This window comes from Nymphaea colorata, chromosome 12, assembly GCF_008831285.2.
Source record: "Nymphaea colorata isolate Beijing-Zhang1983 chromosome 12, ASM883128v2, whole genome shotgun sequence".
NCBI lineage: Eukaryota > Viridiplantae > Streptophyta > Magnoliopsida > Nymphaeales > Nymphaeaceae > Nymphaea > Nymphaea colorata.
In genome coordinates, this window is record NC_045149.1 from 9,257,493 (window position 1) to 9,280,008 (window position 22,516).

Consider the following 22,516-nt stretch of genomic DNA (forward strand, 5'->3'; position numbering starts at 1 on the left):
TTTTGGAGTACCTGGAAATGGGCCGAAGTGGGTATATTAATAGTGTATCGACAATTTGATTCTTAACTGATTCTCATATAGTTTGATTCTTAACTGATTCTCATAAATTACAAATGATGGCAAGTTTAATACCTTAGTTGACTGATGTATCTTAGTCTACTTAGGTCTCAAAGCATTCCTAAACCCTAAAGCATGGTGGAAAGAATGGGGGCTTCATCTCCACCCAAAAAGTAGACTAAGTTATTACTCAAAAAGTAGAATAAGGCATTGCCAGCAAGCTCTCCCTGCCCCAATGGGTGTACAGCTGTTTGTGCAGGAGGTGTGAGATGGTGCATGTTTCCTATTCAATTCTGGTGTATGCTCTCTTATGGATGGAGATATCAATATGTCCAATTTGGATTGCATATCTGGCCAAACTGTTTAAAAAAAATTAGATACAGAAAAATTTTTAATATCTGATTAAAAAATGGGATCGGATTTGCATTTATATTTCGTTTAAAATCAATATCATATATCTAATGTCTTACATTTTTTAAATCAAGCAGGTTGAATTCAAAATTCCAATTCAAATTGTGAAATCAGATTTTGATTTGGACGACTCTTCTTCATTTAATCTGAATAAGAACATGCGACTATATGAAACAACGGATACAGTTAAAACTATTTTAATTCAAATATGATCTGTCCTTGTGGCATTGAAATTGACTAGAGATGTAGTGAACGGAATAGTTTATATATATATATAAAGCATCTAATCTAATGGCTGACCAAAATTGATAAATCCGATTCTATCTAAGCCTTTGCCTTCCCTCTATATACCAACTTCATTCTCCCTCAGCACACCATCCCTTTCCCTCTCTCAAATGGATCCTCCTCTTTCCCTCTCCCTCATCTCCATGGCACTATGGCAGGCATTGCAAGAAGATGAAGAGAAGAAACTCAAGAGAGAGAAAGTGTATGAACAAGCTCCAGCTGGTTGGATCCTACAGGGTCAGACTTTTTTTCGGGTGAATTTTTTTCAAATTCAAGAGAAAATTTCCGTGGTAAAGCCGTACAAGTGAGGATTTTCTCTCTCGATAATTAGTAGTTTTTTTTTTTTTAAGATCAAACGGGGCCTAAATGGCAAGAATATAATAAAGAAAAGGAATAAATATTTTGAAAGTTAATATTAGTTTACAATTTTCTTTCGTTTTTTTTTTCAAATGTCCACGATAGTTCGAGCAGCCCGAATATCCAAAATCACTATATACCCTTCGTCATTTCTTGTTTGTCGTGGCGAAGGCCGTGGCGGGCGGATGAAGTGTGATAGAGAGGAAAGAGAAGTCACTCAGGAGAGAGAGCGTCTGAGAATGTACAAGGAAAGAGGAGCGAATCAAGGGTTCGGGGATATGTCGGTCGATCTTCAGCCTGAGTTTCCCTTGCTGGGGGTCGGGATATGCAAGGATAAAAGGGAAGCGATGGCTGAACCGACGCTGCCAGGAGGATCGCCTGCTTCGTGAGCCAAGATTGTTGCTGGTACTGGCTTGGTGAGTTCTTCGGATGAGCAGCCGCTGCGAGTGGAGGAGGTAGAAGGCTGTCCTCGGGATCATGAATGAAGATTTCGAGCAGATGGCCAAACCCTTCAGTGGTCGGTGGTGGGGTGTTTTTATGGAGCGTCGGCAAAGGTTAGTATTGACTATAGCTTTGCTTTCAAAGAGCTTGCGCGCTTGTGGGGCAGCAAAGTCACCCCCAAATTCACGTCTCTTGGGCGTGGGGACTTTCTTGTTGGGGTCGCCAGCAAAGCGGAGCTTGAGGTTGTCCTTCAGAGGAAAAACATGGTCGGTGGCAGGGAAAATGATGGTGGCCTATAGATGGAAAGTCGAAATCGAGATGAAAATGGCTAGGGAGATTAAGACTTCGATATGGATTTGTTTGCCAGGGCTCAGTCCTTTGCTTTGGAACCTTGTATTTTTCCTGTGGTTGCGGTCCTTGCTGATTGTCTTCTGGGCGATCTCCTGGGGGTTGATCTGCAAACTAGAAACATTTCTCGCAATGGTTTTGCCAGGCTGCTAGTCGACCTCCCACTTCAGGCTGAACTAAAGCTGGATGTGGATCTCTGTGTTTAAAAAGAATGCTTCAAGCAGCCTGTCATCTGCGAAGGCCGCACCCCGATTGTGTGGAATCAATGCTCATGGCATATCCACCTGTCCCTTCTGTATTGCTCATGAGCAGAGAAATCAAAAGGGCAGAGATGATCAGCATACCCAGTGGAACTCTCACTACAATCAAAGGGCTCAGTTGCCTTTGAATCAGAGCCCAACGCTCAATGTTGGAAATGTATTTCAATTTTTGTCTGAAAAGCAAGCCGCTGATCAAGAGCGACCAGTAGTTCCAAACAATGGTCAGGGCAGCATGCCTCCAGCGGTTCAATGGATCCAGCAGCTGTCTGACTTCACGAGGTACACCAAGAATAAGTGAGGACAAAAGAATCAGATAGCTGATTTCGAGCAAGGGCTGAGCATAGAAATCCTTCTGACAGACCGATGTCCAATTCGTTTGGTGTACTTCCTGACAATATCAACTTGCCCTTTCAGGTAGAGGTTCCTCCAGGATTTGAATTTCAGGCTAAAACAAAGGAGACTAAGGAAATAAATGTCATCTTGGACTCCCCCAACATATCCTCTCAATCAAGGGCATGGAAAACTCGACCTCTTCGTAGCCCAATCAGTAGGGAAAGAGGTCATAAAGGTGCTAGGGGGAGGGATGTTATTCAAGACATCAACAATTCATTGATAGCCCGTTTGGCAGTAGATGGTGTTCGGGGTAAGCTCAAACGTTTAACTTTGAAACCCAAGGGAATAAGGGGGGTTTCCCATAATTGAGTAATGAAATTTGTTGCTTGGAACTTATGTCACACGGGTAGGTGTCGGCACATCTCCAAAAATGTAAGTGTGCGGTGTGTCGCCGTGTAGCGAGAATATTTATCTGTTATTATTAAATTATTATTATAAATAAATAAATAAATATATATATAATATTAAGAATATACTCTACTATACATGAATTATTCAATATTATATATTATATACAAGTATGAACATTAAACAAGTAAACAAAAACACAACTCTAGTCAAATGCGAGTTGGGTGCATGTCTAAAATGAACAAAAATGATCTGGTACAGTCAGCCGCACACGACTCTTGTTGACTTGTGTTGGGTGCAACACCCGCACTCCATTCGTGTTGACACGGGTACATCAGTCATTTTACAGAGTTCGTGTGACTTAGATTGGAACATTAGGGGCCTAGTTTGACTTGCTGCTTTCCTTTTGTGTGACCGGCTATGTTTTCCCTATTTGATCCTATGTTGACAGAGAAAGATTTTTATGGTTTGAAGCTGCAATGGCAACAATATGCTTGATGCAGCAACCAGCTTCATTGTAAAGATAACTCGTGGGATGGGACCCCTCCATAATCCGTGGTAGTATAGTTCCAATGGATGCAGGCTTGATTTTCCTCCAATGTACTGTGCAGAGTAATAACAACCAATTTCTGCTGGGAGGTCTGTACCTGTCAACCGACTGGAAAGCTAGGGGTTTGGAGGTTAACGTCCTTAATTGCTTAGTGCCTACAATAATCCTTGCCTCCTCATGGGCGAATTCAACTCTATGAAGCAGCCATGTGACAAAACTGGTAAGGCTCTGAACCACGATGCGTGTAGAGACTTTAACATGTTTCTAGCGAATTGCAGGTTTGCCACCCTCCATGACCCAACCCGCCGTTTCGCTTGGTCGAACAACCAGCAAGGTCAGGGTAGAGTGTTATGTTGATTGGATTGGAGCTGCATTAATGACAGATGGAAGTCGCTGTAGGGCCTTGGAAGCAGTCTTTCAGTCCTTAACAGGGATGTATTTGATCATAGTGCGCTAATGGTTGACGTGAACTTTGAGCTCCTCCCCATTTCTACCTGACATGGTACAACTTTAGGTACTGTAACTTTAGGAACAGAAAATCAGATGTAAGGAAATAGTTAGCGAAATCTAGCTTTAAGAAGAAAAGGTTGTCCAAATCCTTCAAGAATTGAAGAAACTTGATAAGGTTCGACGGGCTCTATCTAGATAGAGCAAAACTGAAGTTGAAGATGTTGCTAAGCGAATTTTTGGTCTTCGCAAGGAACCGACTCTTGTTCAATCTAGCATGGACAATGGGAGTCACATAGATGCATGCTATGAAGAGCTTCTTAGGCGCGAGCTTGAGCAGGCCTTGACTAAGGAGGAGCTAATGTCGAGACAACGTGCTAAAGTTAGATGGCTAATGGACGTTTACAGAAATGCCTCCTATTTCCAAGCTGTGGTTAAAAGCAAGAAAATCAAGAATAGCATCACTCGCATCAGTGGCAGGAATAGACAAGGCACCGATCCAAACTCCATGATCTCTGTTTGCGTAGAACACTTTCAGCAACTTCTGGGCATTACGGAGGGATCGGGCGAGATCCCAGAGCCGCTCGTGGGCCACTTGTTACAGGGGAAGAGAACTTCTCTCTCTTTAGGCAGGTTTCACTCAATGAAATTAAGAGCATTGTTTTCAAAGCTCGTCCTAATGGTGCCCCGGGGCATGATGGGTTCTCAACGGGCTTTTTCCAAGTTCATCAGGATCCCATTGGACACGACGTGTTGGTGGTTCTTCAAAACTTTTTGCAGTCTGGCAAGCTGGTGCGAAGCACTAGCCAATCCCTAGTAGTTTTCATTCCTAAGAAAGACAATTCTCACATGGTAACTGACATGAGACCGATAGCTCTTTGCAATTCTTTGTACAAAATTATCTCCAAGCTTCTTGTGGTTCGCATGAGACCCATTTTGAACAGGATCATTGATCGAAATCAAGTGGCTTTCCTCCCTAACAAGAGCCTTGCTAGAAATGTTATTATCAGCCATAAGACAGTATATTCTCTTTCAAAGTTCAGAAAGGGGTCCCTGTGCTCAAGTCTGGACATTTCTAAAGCATATGACAAAGTCAATTGGGACTTCCTATGTAAGGGGCTTATTCATGTTGGCTTTGACAAACTTCGAACTGACAGAATCATGACGTGTCTCTGCCGCGTCCATGGCCATCAGCCTCGACGGTAGGCAAGGTAAGGATTTTCAAATCTGTTGAGGTTTACATTAAGGAGATCCTCTCTCTCCTTACCTCTTGATGTTGTCTTAAAAGTCATATTTTGTGGTTATTACAGCAGAATACTCAGTGGGCACATCAAAGTTCTGTGGATCCCATGGATTGGCAGATCTCCTTTCTTCCTTGCCTTTGCAGATGACGTTTTCCTTTTCAGTAGGGCGGAAAGGAGAACCGCAGATAACATCAAAGCCTACCTATCCATGATCAAGGAGTGTGTAGGCCTATCCATTAATAGCTCCAAATCTACTATGGTCCCATTTAATACTGGTAGTGAGCTGGCTAGTTGTTTGGCGTCCGCCCTAAGATGGAATATTTCACATCTGCCCATGGGCGATATGGGTCTTCCTTTATTTGCAGGCAGCATGACACTTGACCATTGCGGTGATCTTTTTCCAAAAGTTGACAAAAGACTAGCAGCTTAGAAAGTTCCTCTACTTTCCCACGCTGCTAGACTTTGTCTGTTGAAGCATGTTCTATCACAAGTTACTGGCTTTTGAGCTTCTTGTTTTCGCTATTCGTTAGTTCTGTTTAATAAACTTAATACAGCCACGGCCAACTTCCTCTGGGGTGAAACAAACGGTAAGCCAAAGAGCCACCTCGCTGCTTGGAATGTCTTGTGCCAGCCTATTAGCGAAGGTGGCGTTGCCTTTTTAGTTTTCTTGACAGGTGCAAGGCTATGATTGCCAAAATGGGTTTGCAGGTTTACAGTCAACAGCAGGAGGATTTTGCGTTGTTCCACCAAAAATGTTTCAAGACGCAGAACATTTGGTCAATTAAGCATTATGGCGAGGCGTCATGGTTTTTGAGTGGCATGCTTTGGGCGATTAAAGATATTCTTTTTAGCATCAAATGGACGGTTGGGAAAGGGGCATATTAAATTTTGGAATGATAATTGGAGCGGCTCTCATCTCTATAGCAAGGTTGACAGTGTTATATTGAGCAACCTTCATGGTAGTTTTAATTTATGGATAGCTGCGTTCATTATTTCAGATTACACCCTTAAGCCTTCCCTCAAAACTTTCTTAGCCGACTGCAAATCGACACGCCCATGCTGAAAGAGGGTGGCGATAAGCTGCTTTTTTAAACCAAGCCTATAGGTAATCTCTCTCTCTCTCTATGCCGTTTGTGTCTGAACTCAAAGCCAAAGGCAATATACTAACTGTTGCCAACCAACGTCAGTGGCAAAAAACCTTCCAACCAAGCTGGGAGGAGAGAGGGCCCAACGACGGTGGCAAAAGACCTTCCAGCCAAGCTTGGAGGGCAGAAGGCGTCTGAGAGATGACTTGAACTGGATCAAATATTTTGAAGACAGAATTGTTCTGTCCTCTCATGTTCCTGCTTGGGATGTTGCCTTAAAGCATTGTGTAGGGATTTTGGAATTCACCTTACCATTTTTGGTTCGTCCCAGTGTATTTTGATGTACCGTATTCATTTCTTTTTAATAACAGGTAGGAGGCCTGTCCTAAAAGCCGTGGCTGGTGAATATTAATAAGGAATTAATTACCCACACAAATTGCTTGATTTACATATTAGTACCTCATTACCTTTTATTTATTTAATATGGATGCCCACGAGGCACGAAAGTTTAGAATTTAAAATATTAATTCCTCTTAACCAAAAATTTCTGGCTCCACCACAGTGGACTGGACTGTTTGTTTTAAACTAAGATGCAATACATCACCATAGTTACGATATTTGAAACGTTGCGTTTTTATCGCCGGAAAACTATAATATATTTTGAAAGGAAATAACTTGCAATATTTACAAAAAATTGCCAAGAAAGTATTTCTGGTGATAATATTGTTACATTTTCCCCTCTTTAGTGAGGATTTTTTCATAAATGTATGGTTCCATTATTTTTTTATATTAAAATTTAAAAAATCTTTTGAATCTTTTACCAATATATTTATAAAGAAAAATAGTAAATAACTCTTATTTTCATATTTTTATCTATTACTTTTACATATTTTAGAAGCTTCCTGAGTTACCAGGTTTCCTTAATATTTTCCTGAAGTACCTAAAAAGACCTTGCCGAAAAAAAACCCAGAATTATTTTTATGAATATGCTGGAAACAAAGCTACAAAAAATTGAGTCCTCATATTCTAACAGGATATTTTCATACTATCATTCTTCTTCTTATTATTATTATTACCATCATCATTATGATTAATATCCATCACATTAATAAGCAATTACTTACCTAAGTACTAGGCCTTATCTGGGACGCCTATTGTCCCTGAGGCGATTGCATCGGAGGTCGCTGATGCCCGTACTTCAGCTTCTTCCTCATCCAAGTCCGCATCATCCTTATAGGAATCTAAGAATTGCCTTATCATCTTCCTCTCGTCAGTTGTGAGTTCAGCATCACCGTCCATGAATTTCTTCCTTCTTTGCCTGGCTTCGATGTTTACATCCTCGTTGAAAACCTGCCATGTGTGTAGATGGGACAGAGAGAGAGAGAGTCATTCACTTATATTGACAAAGAAATATCCAGACATTTAAGACGATAACACTACCTCAATGTAATTGTTGACATGTCCGTCCATGTTTGGACTTGTGACCAGCTCATTACTGTTATACACCCATTCTCCATCCACAATATATTTGTATTCGTACCGCCCTTCCTGTAGAAAACCATTGTCGCAAACCATTTGTATCTTTTAATCTTATACACCAGACCTTTTTTTCACTTGGAACACAGGAATTTTTAAGGTGCCAATGATGCCAACTACAGGAATTAGTATCAAGTATATAACGAAAAAACTAGGGTTGTTGACAAATCAGTGGGTCTTGAAATTTCACACCACTTTCCCCAGTTATATAGTTCTGCATAGGAGATAATCAACAAAATCCAGTAAGCGCCTGTGATCACGCTGCTTACTTTAAGTCTTTCTATTGTCCCTTCCACCTTCCCAGTTTGTAATTTTTCAATGAATTAATGTGCTTCATTGTTCAGGCAACCATTCTGGGATCGACGCAGAATCACAGATCAAATTACCAAATAGTATACAGTTATCATCTTCTAAAACAAGCAGAGGGACATTTATGTTGTTAATAGCATATTGGCAATGAGAAAATGTCCTTTATAAGAGGAAAAAGATAACCTTCGGATCCAAGTCCAGTGATAGCTCTAAAAACAATGGAACTCATGATCGTTTTCTAAGACTATGGAAATGGAATTGGGTAACACAACGCAACATTATCATTCGAAATCAGGTTGTCCTATCCGATGCAACATGTTCATATTCTTGCTAAAATTGAGCTCCAATGAAAGCATGCTCAATTTTTATGAATATTGAGACATTTTTATGCTATGACGATGAATATTGAGACATTTTATGCTATGACGATGTTAGAATAATTTTCATGCATATGAGAGCTAAACGTTATATGTAAAAGGCCACTTAGAAATGTCAATTTTACCTGTAGGTGATACAGCAATTAGTTCTGGCAGTGTCTAGAATCTAGATGCAGTAGTATCAATGTTGTACACTGACCAAATTGAAATTTTCTCTAAGTGTGTTTGTTAGGCACTGGGTATCTGGAGTACTAGTTGTAAGGTCCTAGGGCCTTCGAGGACCATTTAACTAGTTTCTACCGTAAATTACAAATATGTTCATCTACACAAAACACATGCAAAACCATTTGTATATGCCTTTCCTTTTCTGTTACAGAAGATGATAACATACCCGCAAAATATTTGTACCACAGCTATAAGCACACTTGCCTCTGGGCATTGAAAAGGTTAGCCCATCTCAACAAGATCATATTTCATTAATCCAATAGCTAAAGGTTGAATAGTAAAATACCAACCACGCTGAAAGAAAAATATGCACATAATATAAAAATTAAGGACAAAAGAAGCAATCTGCAGAGAAATGGGACCAAGAGAATAGTCTAAATAATTGTGTTAAAAGCAGAAATGAGAATGGCCAAAGAACAAATTAAAGCACTGAGGACTCACTGGAAGTTCTCTCTCAAGCAACCAAGCCCCTTGCTCCTCATCAAATTTTAAAGGAATACTCTGTGCAAAAACTAAAGTTGAGAAGGAGAAAAAGGGAGATACAAAAAAAATGTATACAGACATTGAATTTTGAAGGAATCCTCCATCCAAAAATTAAAGTTGAGAAGAAAAAAGAAATAATACAAAATTGTATAGACATCAAGTTATCATATAGCTTTCTGATACTAAACTTTGCAACTATCAACGTCCAATAATAAGTTAAGCCTCATAATAACTTGAAGCATGTTCACGGCTTCATACACATGCACACACACAATTTTGGTTGTAAGCATGCTCATTTTCAACCATTCTTGCATTTATTCACGTCCTCCCCAAAGAGTGAAGACCAACAATTAGGAATGCAGCCATGTCATCTTATCACTCCACTGAAAGCAGGTCATCTATTATTTCTTTCTTCAAATCATTTTTTGTTCTTTTCATTTTTCACTTTCATTAAACAAATATATTTTTCATTTTTTTGTCAATTCAATTCGAAATAAAATAACCCAATGCAATTTGAGTCATCCAATTGATCGAATGTTTCTACTGACCGACTCTGTTCAAATAAATAATATTGGTTCAGAGTCTCAGACCCCGTCTAAAAACAGGATCGGCCATGCCAAGGCCTATTTTGAGGGTCTACTACCTAGGTCCCACACAGGGATTTTAGCCAGACTGGGTGAACTATAATCAAATTAAACAATTTGGAATAGTCTTAGATTCTGAAAAACCAAAAGATAGACAGAATAATAGAATGCAACTTCACCATCATGCACAAAATGCATAATATATGTGGTCATTCACTACCATATTGATGAACTAACTATTTAGTCAAGATCGTGTATCAAGTAAACAAATCAGGAATTGAGCTATTTTTCAGTAATTTTTTTCATGTCACAAAACTGCACTTTTAGATTACCTGCATGCTTCACATGAATAAGCAATTCAGATCCAAACAAAGAAATGCCTAATAATTAAATGACATTCTGCAGAGAAATCTCAGTATGCTATCCATGCAAAGCATTTGCTGGCAAATCATTCACCTGACCCCAGCCAATATCTAGTCCAGAAATGTCGACTGAAGAACAATCATCACCATCCCATTTGAAAGTAACTCTGGCCTTCCATTGACCAACGAGCTGTGAAAGAAACAAAATGAAAGTATCTTTAATATGCATATTAGAGACTCTTATCCATGTCATGGCAAACAAGGAAGCAGGATCCACCCTAATAGAACAATCAAATGTCTTGTGTCTTGATTGCAAATCACAATATATTGCTAAAATCCAGAGATGAAGATAGGAGAGTAGTTTTATGAATATGGTGGAATATTGACCATTCACTAATTCAGGTGCACTTCTAAGCAATATTTTCTGCAAATTGCCAAGTAGTTGGTCTGAGTAGCTCCCGGGCTCCTTACTAAGAGCCTTATAAGGAAGAGAAAACGTTACCAAAAAACAAAAGAGAACTACATTTGTTTCGAATGGAATGAACCAAACAAATAACCCACCCAGCCCCCCAAAAGGAGAAAAAAAAAACAGAACAAACAAAACAAAAAAGAAAACACACACACACTCTCCGGAGAAAAAAAAAAAAAAAATAAAGCATGCCTACTATGTCCCCAACACTCCACAGGAATAATGGAAGACTTGAATCTGTCAACCAATAATCACAAAGAAAAACGAACTCATTAACAGCAAACCAACTGGTGACAAGAGTATGCCCAAGCAGCCAGTTTTTTTTTTATATAAACTGTAAGCCTGAAACTTCTCTATTGTTAATTATATTTCTGGTTGCCGGTTGAGCTTTTTATTGTGCCAAATACCTAAATGTAGGACTGAGGAAAAAAAAAATCAGCAGCCAATCCAAAAGGTGGATATAATGATATGCAAAGATGAAGCTGAGCATGAATGTGCACTCAAATGTAATAAATTAAAGTGCTCAATGTGCATCAAGGAGAACTTACAATATCAGCAGTTGCACTCCTTATGGCATCAAGTTTGGGGAAGCATGGCCGTTTACTCTGTTGGAAAATAGAACAGACACACAAGTTAGAAGAGGAAACTTCATAACACATAAAATAAACAACAAATGATGAGAAGCAAATTTCTGGAAGCATTCTCTTAATGAAAGAAGTGGCTCTTAATGAAGGAAGTACTTTCATAAGTTCAATACTAATGAAACCTGGGCAGAAGTGAAAAATTAGTATTTCTCTGAGAAGACTTTAAACATTGAAAATCTCAGAATTTTGCCACAGATTACATTCAAACCTTGATTCAGAGAGGCATATTCTGCAGATCTAGCAGTATGACATGCTTCTCTTATTTCCTTGAAAAACTTACCGTTCTAAAGGTATCACAATTACCTTGTACACATAGATCTCAAACCCTTCAGAAAACATTTGTCTTTTCACAACCTAAAACAAAGTACCACCACCTACACCTAATGTACAATTTTCTTACATTTAGCAAGGAAGCCAATGAAGCAATCCGCTTCCCCAACCCCCCCCCCCCCCAAACCTTCTTTCCCAAAAGACCCAAAAAAAGAAAAGGAAAGCACAAACAAATAATGAAAATGAATAAGAGGCTATTTGAAAACTGGCAGGGGAACCTGAACATTTGAAAGACAGCAACAAACTGCTTCTAGTTACCTGAAGTAATTTGTGAGCATCATCCAGTTGGTAGCCTAGAACCCAGTACATGTACGTGAGCTGACAAAGACAATAGTGCTGAATGAATATGCAATAAAAAGGAAAAGTACCTGAAAAGCATTATTTTGCATATCCCTCAATGGATTCTAATCCTTAACAAGAGAAAGAACTACCAACCAGTCATAAGCACAAATGCTTTATTTTACTAAATGATTGTTTTCCCCTAATATAAATGTAGTGTGGCAAAAGTCAAACATGAGGTATCCACATATAGCTGCTAAACTAAAAGTGTAGTTTATAGGAAAACAAGATTGCATCTAGCACACTTTGGCTTTCTTGGCAAGCATTTTTGCACATTATTACTAGATAAGTCTAGATGATCAAGGGCGTTTTCTGCTTTTTCTCCCTAATCCCGGCAAATGCACTTGAATCCACAAAGAAAGAAACCACAACTGCTGACACTTACAACACTCATGGCATGTAATCTCTAACAACACCGTGCAAAATAATCTTGCACCTTGAAGCAGTGTTGTATGTATTGTACGATACGTATCGTATCGTTTAGAAAATACGATACGATACACCCTCTGTATGGTAAATAGGAGTGTATCGTACTTGTATCGTATGATACATACGATACGGGCATACGATACGGGCTGATTTCAAAAAAGGGGGGCCTGAACCCCCATTTTTCAAGTTTTATTCACAAAAACCCGCCTCTTCTTCATTTCTAACCTAGAAATTGTGCCGCCTTGGAGGAAAATCATTGATTTCCACCATGAAATCATCGATTAAACCATGAATTTGTGTGTGGGTAGTTTATTCCCGTTGGGAGGAAAGGGTTTTTTTTTAAATCATGAAGATGAAGATTATGAATGAGAGTCGAGAGTGTAACGCCCCAAAAGTTTAGTCTCGTATTGAAGATTGTGAGAGATCTTCAAAGGCTTATAGGGGGGGTCATTAATGAGATGATCGTCCTAGTTCCTAGCCTTTTTGGGGTTGGAACCGAAACTGCTAGGGGGCGGGTTGGGATCCGCCGAACCAGGGGCCCGAGCCCAGGAGTGGGTCGGGTTGTTATAGAGAGTGCTTTCATTTTATATGTATTGGCATTGAACATTTTCACAATTTCATTATCATCTTGTGATGTAATATTAACATTTCAAACTTGCTTTTTGATGTGGTATCTTATAAACTTATGGACCTTATGACTTATGAATCTATGGTTATGAAATTATGATATACGTTATGTAATTGTTGACTTGTTGTGCATTCTAGATTGATATTGTTATGAATTTTGATGTTTACGAATGATGAACCGTAACTTTATAGCAATAATAAATCTATCATTCTGTAAAACATGTTTTTTATGAAGAACATATTACTCTTGATTTTTACTGATTTTTTATGAATTTTTCGAATTTGTTTCCTATTTTTTTATTTATTTAAAAAAAATGATACGGGTACGATACGTTACGATATTTTACGATACGCTTTTTACAACATTGCCTTGAAGTAAATATGAAGCAATATTTAAGAATTTTAGATCAAGCTTTTGAACCAAAGGCACATTTACATATAATTCTTAGAGAAGGAAGCTATGTCACATGGGTACGGGTACAGATGCGGGTACGGGTACGGACCATTTTCAAAAAACTTGGGTATGAGGGTACGGCCGTACACACACGGACATATATATATATATATATATATCAAAAAATTTCAAACATAATAACATATTCACATTTCACACATATATATCAAAAAAAATGCAAACAGAATAACACACAAACATAAATCATGGTCCAAAACACATAAATCATGGTCGAAAACACATAAATCATGGTCCAAAACACATAAATCATGGTCGAAAACAAACATCGGCATGAGTGCAGCACTCATTCGATGCCCTGCCAGCAAATGCAATCCAGAATCGACATTCAACAATACCCTGCTGGCAAATGCAATCCACATTCAACAATATTGTACGACAGTGAAGAATGAAAAGGCCTCATATTCTAAGACAGTCAAGATCGAAGAATGAAAAGGAGGCATCTATTATATTTGAAAGGGATTTGAAACCCTCTCGGATTGGTGGTTGGTCATCAAAGATTTAGGGACGTCGAGGCCTACGATTCAACATCTTAGTTCGTATTCACAGATTTGAAACACAGAGAGAGAGATTTGAAACTGTAGAGAAAGGGCGAGCCAGAGGGAGGGGTGATGGGTTTTCACTTTCAGGCGAACAGCACACAAAACCCATCGCCGGTCGTTGCCGGCGGCGAAGGCAGGGGCCGATTTAAATGAAAACAAAAAATGTAAAAAACTTCAGTCACCTCCTGTCTTCGCCGCTACCATCGCCGCTGCTTCGTTGCCGGAGAGGTAAATGTTGCCGGAGAGAGACGAGAGGTAAGGAGTCAAAGGTTTCGGTTTCGTTTTACCTTTTTCTTTTAAGGTCAAAATATTTTTTAATGTTAAAATCAGTTAAACGTTTAAAAGAAATGGACAAAATTGGACCCGGTCAATGTTGACCGTGTCCAATTTTGGACGGATACGGTCCTACCCAGGCCCGTACCGGTACTGGTGTCCTACCGGTACCGGACGGCCGTGTTACATAGGAAGGAAGGCATTTTCCCCTACAGACCAGACAACTAGTTTCAATAAATTTTATGCCTTAGTCTTAAGAAAACCTTCAACAAAGGCATCTCACATGCAAGAGGGACATTCATAAAGAAAAAGCAAAAAGTTAAATGTCCTAGTTAAAGGTATTGAAAATCACATAATGTGACAAACATTTCTAGTCAGTCTATTAATTAAATTAGAGCACATTCAATTAAGTTAGAGCACATAAGTATATATTTTTCCAATCCCGAACAATGCTTTTGAGGCTAGAAAGGAAAAGGGGTGAAATTGTATAAACAATTGTATCAAAATTAGGGCCAGGAAATAAAAGAACATCTGTTCATGAATATTGATCAGCAGCTCTAAATGTAAGAGAAGTTTATATTTTTCTAGTGAAAAGTAAAATTTCAGGAAATCATGAAGAACGTTTCTTTGTTTAAGCTACACAATCATATGAAGTCATGTACGTACCGCAACTGCAGGGGCTCTTCCAAGACCAGCTGTGCAATGAATATAAGTCACTCCACCATTAATATCTACGATTTTGGACAATTTACTGACCACAGCTGGAAGCCGCATGCGTAGATCAAATGCATCGAAATCACTATTGCATAAAACATTAAAATGACACTTGCATTTAGATGTACATGGAAATACTGTGCAGATAAAATCCTCATCATTAGTTTATGATGAAACAAACGTACTATGTACTATTAAATTTACACTGCTTTGAAAAATAACTATAAAGCCTTCTCAACAACTACCAACTTCACATATACAAGTATGCAAACATAGGTTGATCTCTAGATGTGAAAATAAAGAGAAAGAAACAAAAAATATTAAAATGATATTGGCAAGCAAATATTAAGGTGCATTAGATGCAGCAAGCTAGAATATTCAGCCAAAACAAATCTCGCAAGCTTTAGTACAAATATTTGGACAATAAGTAGAAAGGTTTAAACTTTGAAATAGCGGCATAGATAAATTAATTTCTCCAATGCAAACAAAAATAGGATTTTTAACATTTGATACAATTATTATACATTTGGTGCTAACAGGTGTCCCAAAAATTGCAAGGTCTGAAATTCCTTAAGATGTCCACATCCCATTCGTAGAAACATTAAGTGGGCCTGTTTTTCATTGTTTACCTTTACCAAACAGAACAAGCAAAAAAAATGACAAACCATCATTCCACAAAAAAATCCTCTTTATATTTGGCTGTGTACATGTTTATCATAGCATATTGGGAGAAATTTCGCAAACAAAGTAAACAGGACTTTAATAATGTTCCTTTTACATATTGAATGTAAATAGAGGATACAAGGAGGGGAATGCATGAATAGACAAGTCCAGCTCAAGCTTGAGTCCAATAGGCTCAAGCTTTACTTGAGCTTCAACAAGTTGCTCATTCTCAGCTCAGGTCATACTTGGTATCGATCTTGGCTGATGTTGTTTGAAAGGTTTGAGGTTGAACTGTTTAAACACTTACCTATAAAAGAGATAAAGTTAAACTTCAGCTGGGCAGCTTGGCTCAGCTAGTACTTTAATAGTCGCATTTCAACTTTGGGTTGTAAACTCTTGTATCTAACAAGAACAACTTATAAACTGTAAAATCCAACATTGCTAGTAGATCCAGTCCCAAATTTCAAAGATAAAAAAAAAACCTAATGGTAACTCAAAATGTTTTGTATATATATTCCATAGACCTATGCGATAGTTCTACATGAAACTATCTTCTTGTTCATGCTATGGAGCAAGAGACAAAGACTGCAAGTTTAGCATGCCAAAACTCACCGTATTTCTGCACGATAATGGTGAATACCATTGAGTTCCTTTGAGTATTGCTGTATGGCATTGATATCAACTCGAAAATATCTAATGTCACTTGTAAAGGAACCTACGGTATGACAGAAGAACATCATCTAAATATAATCAACAACTTCAACAAAGACATATTGTTATTTAGAGCCAAGTGGATACTCAAGGTCAGGATTTTGTTGGAGACAAAAGATTGTCTTCACTCCAACACTTCGTAGTTTGTCAACATCTGCAGGAGTCTACATATAAAAAAGTATAAATATGAGAAATCAGGTGGAATTATCGTATCCTGTTATGCCACCAATAGGGGAAAAATCTCACCTGCAAACATGATCCCACAATCAAGTCTGGACGAATAAAGTTGTAGTTCATTCCAAGCTCGTGCCTATAAGTTAATACTTTTTTCATAGAAAAAATGGTTAGAGAACTGTCTATATGGGGCATCATAGTTATATTTTAAGATGGGCATACCTGCTCCCATAGCTTGTGTCATGTTGCTACTGTATATCTCAGATTTCTCTTCTCGATCACTTAGATCAGTCATCTTTGCGTCTAGGGAACTTGCCTTGAACAATCAGATCATTGATTCGGCAACATAAAAAAAAATGATCAGCATAGAAGGGCTTGTCTGCCACCTAGAGCAAAGCAACAGTCGTAGAGCATGCACTGTAAAGTGTAAACAGCCACATATTTCTCTTTCTTTCTTGTTACACAACAGTGGACAGTTGTCATTCTCTTTTTTGGTTTCTTCAGGACCCTTGTCCCATTCATGCTACATGTACCTTTAGAGAACTGAATTTTTTGATGCACAAAGAGGTTAGTCCCCCATTTATTCTGTCATTTTTACGTTCTCTTTTTCTTCATCTTCTTTCTCTTAAACTAACCCTAGGAGCTAATCCTAAAGTTTTCTTCCTATACGTCTTCTGAAATATATATATATATATATATATATATATATATATATATATATATATCATGTTTGAAAACAACATCAAAGTCGTCTTTCAGACACAGGAAGGAAGATATAGGCAGCTGGCTGGATGATATACCTTATGTTTGTTCATAGTCATGTTTGGTCCTAATGCTTCCATGAGAATCTGATTTTAGATTATTTAACAGAACAAAACCATGTAATTTGAAGCATGTGTTTGAAGCTATGATTTTCCACACTGATTTATCTGCAGCTGGATTGCAGAGTATCTTCTGGGTTGTTAAATGATGCTGATCTCATCTAATGATTCCAAAGATAAAATTGGATATTGCGATTTAAGCTGTAATACTGATATAAGTTTGTCCCTCAACAAGAATGGAGATACATGATACGCCTTTTCAACTGGCAAGAGAACCCAAGATAATGGTTGACTACAAAAAACAAGTACCTAAATGGGGCACTAGTTATCTGCTAAAATGAAGATTTTGGCTAATGCGAATAGGGCAACTGCATCTAAAGTAAGCATTATGATGCCTGAAGGAGATTGCAACAAGGATGTTGTCAATGAAGGATGTGGTTAATCAGGATCTGCAATGGAAGCAGCAACAAACTGGTGGTTTTTGACCCTTTGCAACAAGGAATTATATCCAAGGCTTTTTTACTCCAGGATTGAATTATAACATGGAAATGAACTTGGGATACATGAACCACATACTTCTGATATGACACAACATCCAAGACCTACGGTGAGTAATAAAGAGTTAAAAAGTAAAAAAAAAAAGAGAAGGGAACATAAAATGAAGAACCTGCAAGAAATAGCAATAAGGATGAAAATGAAGAATACATGCCACAAATGTGCTTCACTATTTTCCACAGAGATACTTTCAGTTCTTTGTGGAGAACAAGAAAAATCGGCACTATCAAAGGGTCCTAGGAGGTCGATGGAGTCCTACAACATACAAGTATGGAAACTGATAATGTTATCGGTAAATGTCTAGCAGCTTTCAGTCATGACTCATGATACATATATATCCATGTACCTGTTCCTCTGTCTCATCCTCATACAAAGAGCTCCTTGAGTTGGAAGATGTCTGTAGAAGTAGAGAGGCAATTGACAATTTTCAGCTTAGGTTGCACACAGGAGAAACAGAGGAAATAGACACACATCTATCAACAACAAAGATAAAACAGTCAAAACATGAAAGATTGTCATCAACAAATTGAGAAAAGAAAACCCCAATTCTGCATATCACTAAGACTACAAATCAAGGGAGATAAAATGTGAATAGTTACTTTGCAAAACAAATGAGGTAAGATATGATAAAAACTCATTGCATTAAGCAGCACACATTTATGATGGTCTTTTAGTACTTCTTCTTTATCCTTCCCTTTGTTTCTTTACGACCTAATATTGCAGTTTGGACATTTTGGCCATAGTGAAACATATAGGCAACCTGCCACAAGTTAACCATACTGGAAAATTTGCTTAGCAGGTCTCCACAAGTTAGATTAAGTTTGTATGCCAAGTATAAAGCACCAATGGGTCAGAAAAGAGTAATTCTTACTATCAACTATCAAGTGCTCCCACAATATGCATTTAACGGCCTCAGTTATTGGCATGAAAATTTACGTAACTGCACATGAAAAATACTAGTGCCAAGTTAGGAGTTTTTTATGTGCGTCTGTGTATCTGTGTGTTTGTGTCTTCCATGCAGATTTATGGGTGACACACACCCTCTTCTTTTCTTTTCTTTTCTTTTCTTTCAATGCTGGGAGAGACTCGACATTCAAATGTGATCAGCGTGCTTGGTTTAATTAATTTAGTAGGGGACAGTCCTTGAATAGGTTTTCCCAGCATGTACTTAGGTTTTTGGGGGGTCAAAGGTCAATGCCCATTGCCTACAATATGCAAAATCTCAACCCCAAAAAACCCATTCTTTACAACAAAATTAAAAAAACAAAACTGAAAAAAAAAATACAAGCGCACACACACACACTCAATTTAGTAGACAATGGCTACCATGATTATGTTGAACACATCGACAGGATCAGATTCAGTAAGCATGACAATTTCTTAATGATCTGCATTTAGGTTTATCTTATTATATTATCCATCGGATGGCACATTTCCAGGGAAGGCTAATTGGCTAAACTTTCACCTGGTCAAAACAGGATAATTGACACCTTATTCTTCAAACCTGTCCTTATTTTCTGTCAGTTTATATCTTTAGTTTCATCTTAATTCCCTCCTTTTTACTTCTTCCTTCTATCTTTTCTATATTTCCTTCTGGATTGTTCTCCATATGCCTTTCCCATCTTCAACATTTCACTTGCAGCCATTGAATAGGTTTTCCTTTTTCTGAGAGAGAGCGTGTGTGTCTGTGTTCCATATTTTGGTGAGCATGGATTTAATTTTTCTTCCGCCAAAAAAATATTTAATATGCAACCTAGAAGGCTAGAATATGATCCTTACTAGTTCAAATGTATACAGTTTTCTCGTTCAAGCACTCAGCAATTAGAGAAGAAATAAAGCAATTATTTCATGTCACACCCTCGCAGGACAGACGAAAAAGGTAGAAACTGCAATAAGCCAAACTTTCCCACCACCACAAGAAGATTTAATTTGCTACCAATATGACAAGTCGCACCTAAGAGCCTTGTCAAAGTCCACACGTTCATAGATCAGTCATGGTCCACTGGAGCAGGATACCCTTGCAACGAGAGACGGAAATAATCATCTTAACGATTGTTTTTGACGTTTGCCTTTTTATGAGTTTCTGTTCTTTCTTATCGAAACACAGCAAAAGAATTCATATGTTCCGGTTTCTTACTTCTTAGCCTTCCAAGGAGCTAACTTCTGGCGCTTCCAAGGAAAGGGAAACAGAAGAGGAGACGAAGTTCATCTTTGCATGCATTTATACAACCAAAATTGGAAAAAGCAGAAGAAAAGCAAGCGAGAAAAAGAAACCAGAAAAGAGAAGGAAAAGGAAAGAAGAGGAAGGTAGGTTTGTTTTTTTACTTTCATGGCTGCCACCCTGAGGGAACCAGTTCCCACGAACCCCTAATGTAAAAAAGACAGAGTAAATTTAGACAGAAGGCCTCAATTTCGAAGGAAGAAGGAAGAAAAACAGGAAACAGGAGGTGGTTGGCAATAATAATAAATACATTAAAGACCGCGGTCCTTCTGTGGTGGGCGTCCACTCTTTTCGGCCAAGGCAACGCAGAGAATCTGCTATGGAAACCATTCAGAATAATTAGTGGGAAAAAGCAACTGAAACTAACAATAACACCACTAACACTCCCTAAAGTTCCCAGGCAATCGGCAGAAACAAGTAAAAGGAGAGAGAACCTGTGGCCAACGGATTGCAGGCAATTCATTTTCGTAGATCAGATTATGATGATGACGAAGGAGGAGCAACCCGAAAAGTAGAGAACCGTTTTCACGGCAGAAAGCAGTGTACTTTTTTCATTGGGAACATAAACGAATCATTCACAAAAAGCAATCTAGTATGGGGAGGGAGAGAAGGGAGGTGAGAATATCTTAGAAGTAGGAGGCATCTTCTTTGGTGGGTCTCCGTTACTTTTCATGTTCCTGATATTGTTTTCGCGTGCAAGTATCTGAGGCATCTCCAGCCACCTTGGTCGGTCGCTGTCGACAAAATGTTGTCAGGAAAAACCCATGAGATATTATGGAAAAGAGTTATGTTTTTTTTCCAATAAAAGAATCAGGGAAAGTTTTTAGCATCTATAGAAAATATCCTGGGGTGGTCTGAGGTGGGATGAAGAAAAACCGACAAACCGTTCGTAAGAGATTTCTCTCAAAAACTACTGCGGATGGATGTCAAAGTGCTGGTCAGGGAGTAATTGATGGGCGGGCTGAGAAGAAACGTTGGCGAAGGATTCTCTCAACCACTAGTTTCTTAAAAAGTTGGCTGCTTGAGCATCAAGTGAGAATTAATGTATTGTATCCTAAGTTGGTCATTTGGGAGTTAACGGCTTATTGCTCTAGTAACTAACCTGAGTGTGAGTGTGGGAGACCCATTACCTGGCATAGAGCCTAAGTTTCTATTCAACCTTTTGTTTTGTTAAGATAGATTTGCTTTCAGGATAGATTTGCTTTTGATACTTCAGGACCGATGTCCTGTTACCAACTTGCATATATGTAATTCCCTTTTTATAATATAGGAGGTTGATGATCTTAGACTGACCGCCTAATATAAAATGAAAAATTGCTTGACAATTCGGGGTCACTCGCCTGCCCTTGAGTGGACAATGTAATAGGAATCGACTGCTAAATGGTTCAGTAGTGCGACTTTCAAACGCCAGAAATTTCCTCAAAATGTTGCTGATTGAGGGTCGTTGAGAAGGAGAAGTTTGGTTGCAACTCTCATCTCATCGATGTTAAGCGTGCCGAATTTTGTTTCGACCTGACTTCTTATGAATTTCACTATACTGGACCTAACTAGTTTCTAAGGGCCAACATATGTCATTGAGGAAGAGGGCATTAGCGTTTGAACGTAATCAAACACCTTTAACATATGGCCTTGAGTTGAAGGTAGGTAAATACGGACAAGATAAGGTTGAAATATGGTTTTCAGGAGAGATTAGATTTTGATAAGTGAATCCATCATTGACTACGTTCGGATAACTTTGTTTGCAATTTGTAGGTGGAGAGTGGAATTATAGGGCCGTTTGACATGTTATTGTTATTGTCCTATAAATTTATCCCAAAAATTAGGGCAGATTTTACATTATTATATGAATGAGGCAGATACATAGGATAGTAATGAAGTGGTTGATTACTCCAGATTTGAGATCTATGGATTTACATGGATCTGACGTTTGATAGCCCTGGATCTAAGATCCAGGGCTGATGTAGGATCCGAGGATCTCAGATCCTCGAATCTTAAAAATCCAGGCTTTTTGAGACCTCGTTTGATATCATAGTCTCTCTCTCTCTCTCTCTCTCTCTCTGTTTGTCCAGAACCCTCATTCATGAGCTTCAGAGAGACCCTCGTCATTGATGAGGGTTTCTCTCTTCAGAGAGATCTTCGTCGAGGGTTTCTATGAAACCCAGAAGAGAAGATGAGTTTCTTTGAAACCGTCGAGGGTTTGAATTTCAGAGAAAGTTTTCTCTGATGAAAATTTAAGTTTAGAACTCCTTTTTATCGTCATGCAGTTTGATAACTGATTCCAGTCTGATTCAGACGATTCCCCGATAAAGATTGGTCAATTTTGGCAACATCCTGAACCGGCCACTGTACCAAATTGAAATTTTCGCTGATTTGATTCGACTCGGCCGTTTCAGATTGATTTAATAATTTTAACAATACTCAGAACTCTTG

The 22,516-nt window shown here is 38.5% G+C and overlaps 1 protein-coding gene across 2 annotated transcripts; it reads right to left on the minus strand.

Moving 5' to 3' along the window:
* Positions 1 to 7,228: 7,228 nt before the first annotated feature.
* Positions 7,229 to 20,800, minus strand: LOC116265750 (phosphoglucan phosphatase DSP4, amyloplastic). Of its 2 annotated transcripts, none has more exons than XM_031646609.2 (15): positions 20,521 to 20,800; positions 20,337 to 20,400; positions 20,191 to 20,232; positions 18,212 to 18,262; positions 16,712 to 16,805; positions 16,562 to 16,638; positions 16,403 to 16,479; positions 16,217 to 16,297; positions 14,894 to 15,026; positions 11,804 to 11,863; positions 11,120 to 11,176; positions 10,197 to 10,292; positions 9,115 to 9,174; positions 7,667 to 7,774; positions 7,229 to 7,576 (listed from the first exon to the last, which is right to left on the minus strand). In XM_031646609.2, exons 1-15 carry the CDS (start codon positions 20,547 to 20,549, stop codon positions 7,358 to 7,360), a joined length of 1,248 nt encoding a protein of 415 aa, XP_031502469.1. In that variant the 5' UTR covers positions 20,550 to 20,800; the 3' UTR covers positions 7,229 to 7,357. The 2 variants fall into 2 exon arrangements, with proteins under 2 accessions (XP_031502469.1, XP_049936789.1); XM_050080832.1 differs by having other exon boundaries at positions 20,337 to 20,403.
* Positions 20,801 to 22,516: the final 1,716 nt, after the last annotated feature.

Bases quoted from the DNA above. Each gene is read 5' to 3' on its own strand.
- LOC116265750 (XM_050080832.1), bottom strand. From the start codon at position 20,549: ATGAATTGCCTGCAATCCGTTGGCCACAG. The intron at 18,263-20,190 runs GTAAAAAAACAA...CTACTTCTACAG, and splicing joins TCAGGGTGGCAGCCATGAAA to ACATCTTCCAACTCAAGGAG. The intron at 16,639-16,711 runs GTATGCCCATCT...CTATGAAAAAAG, and splicing joins GACACAAGCTATGGGAGCAG to TATTAACTTATAGGCACGAG.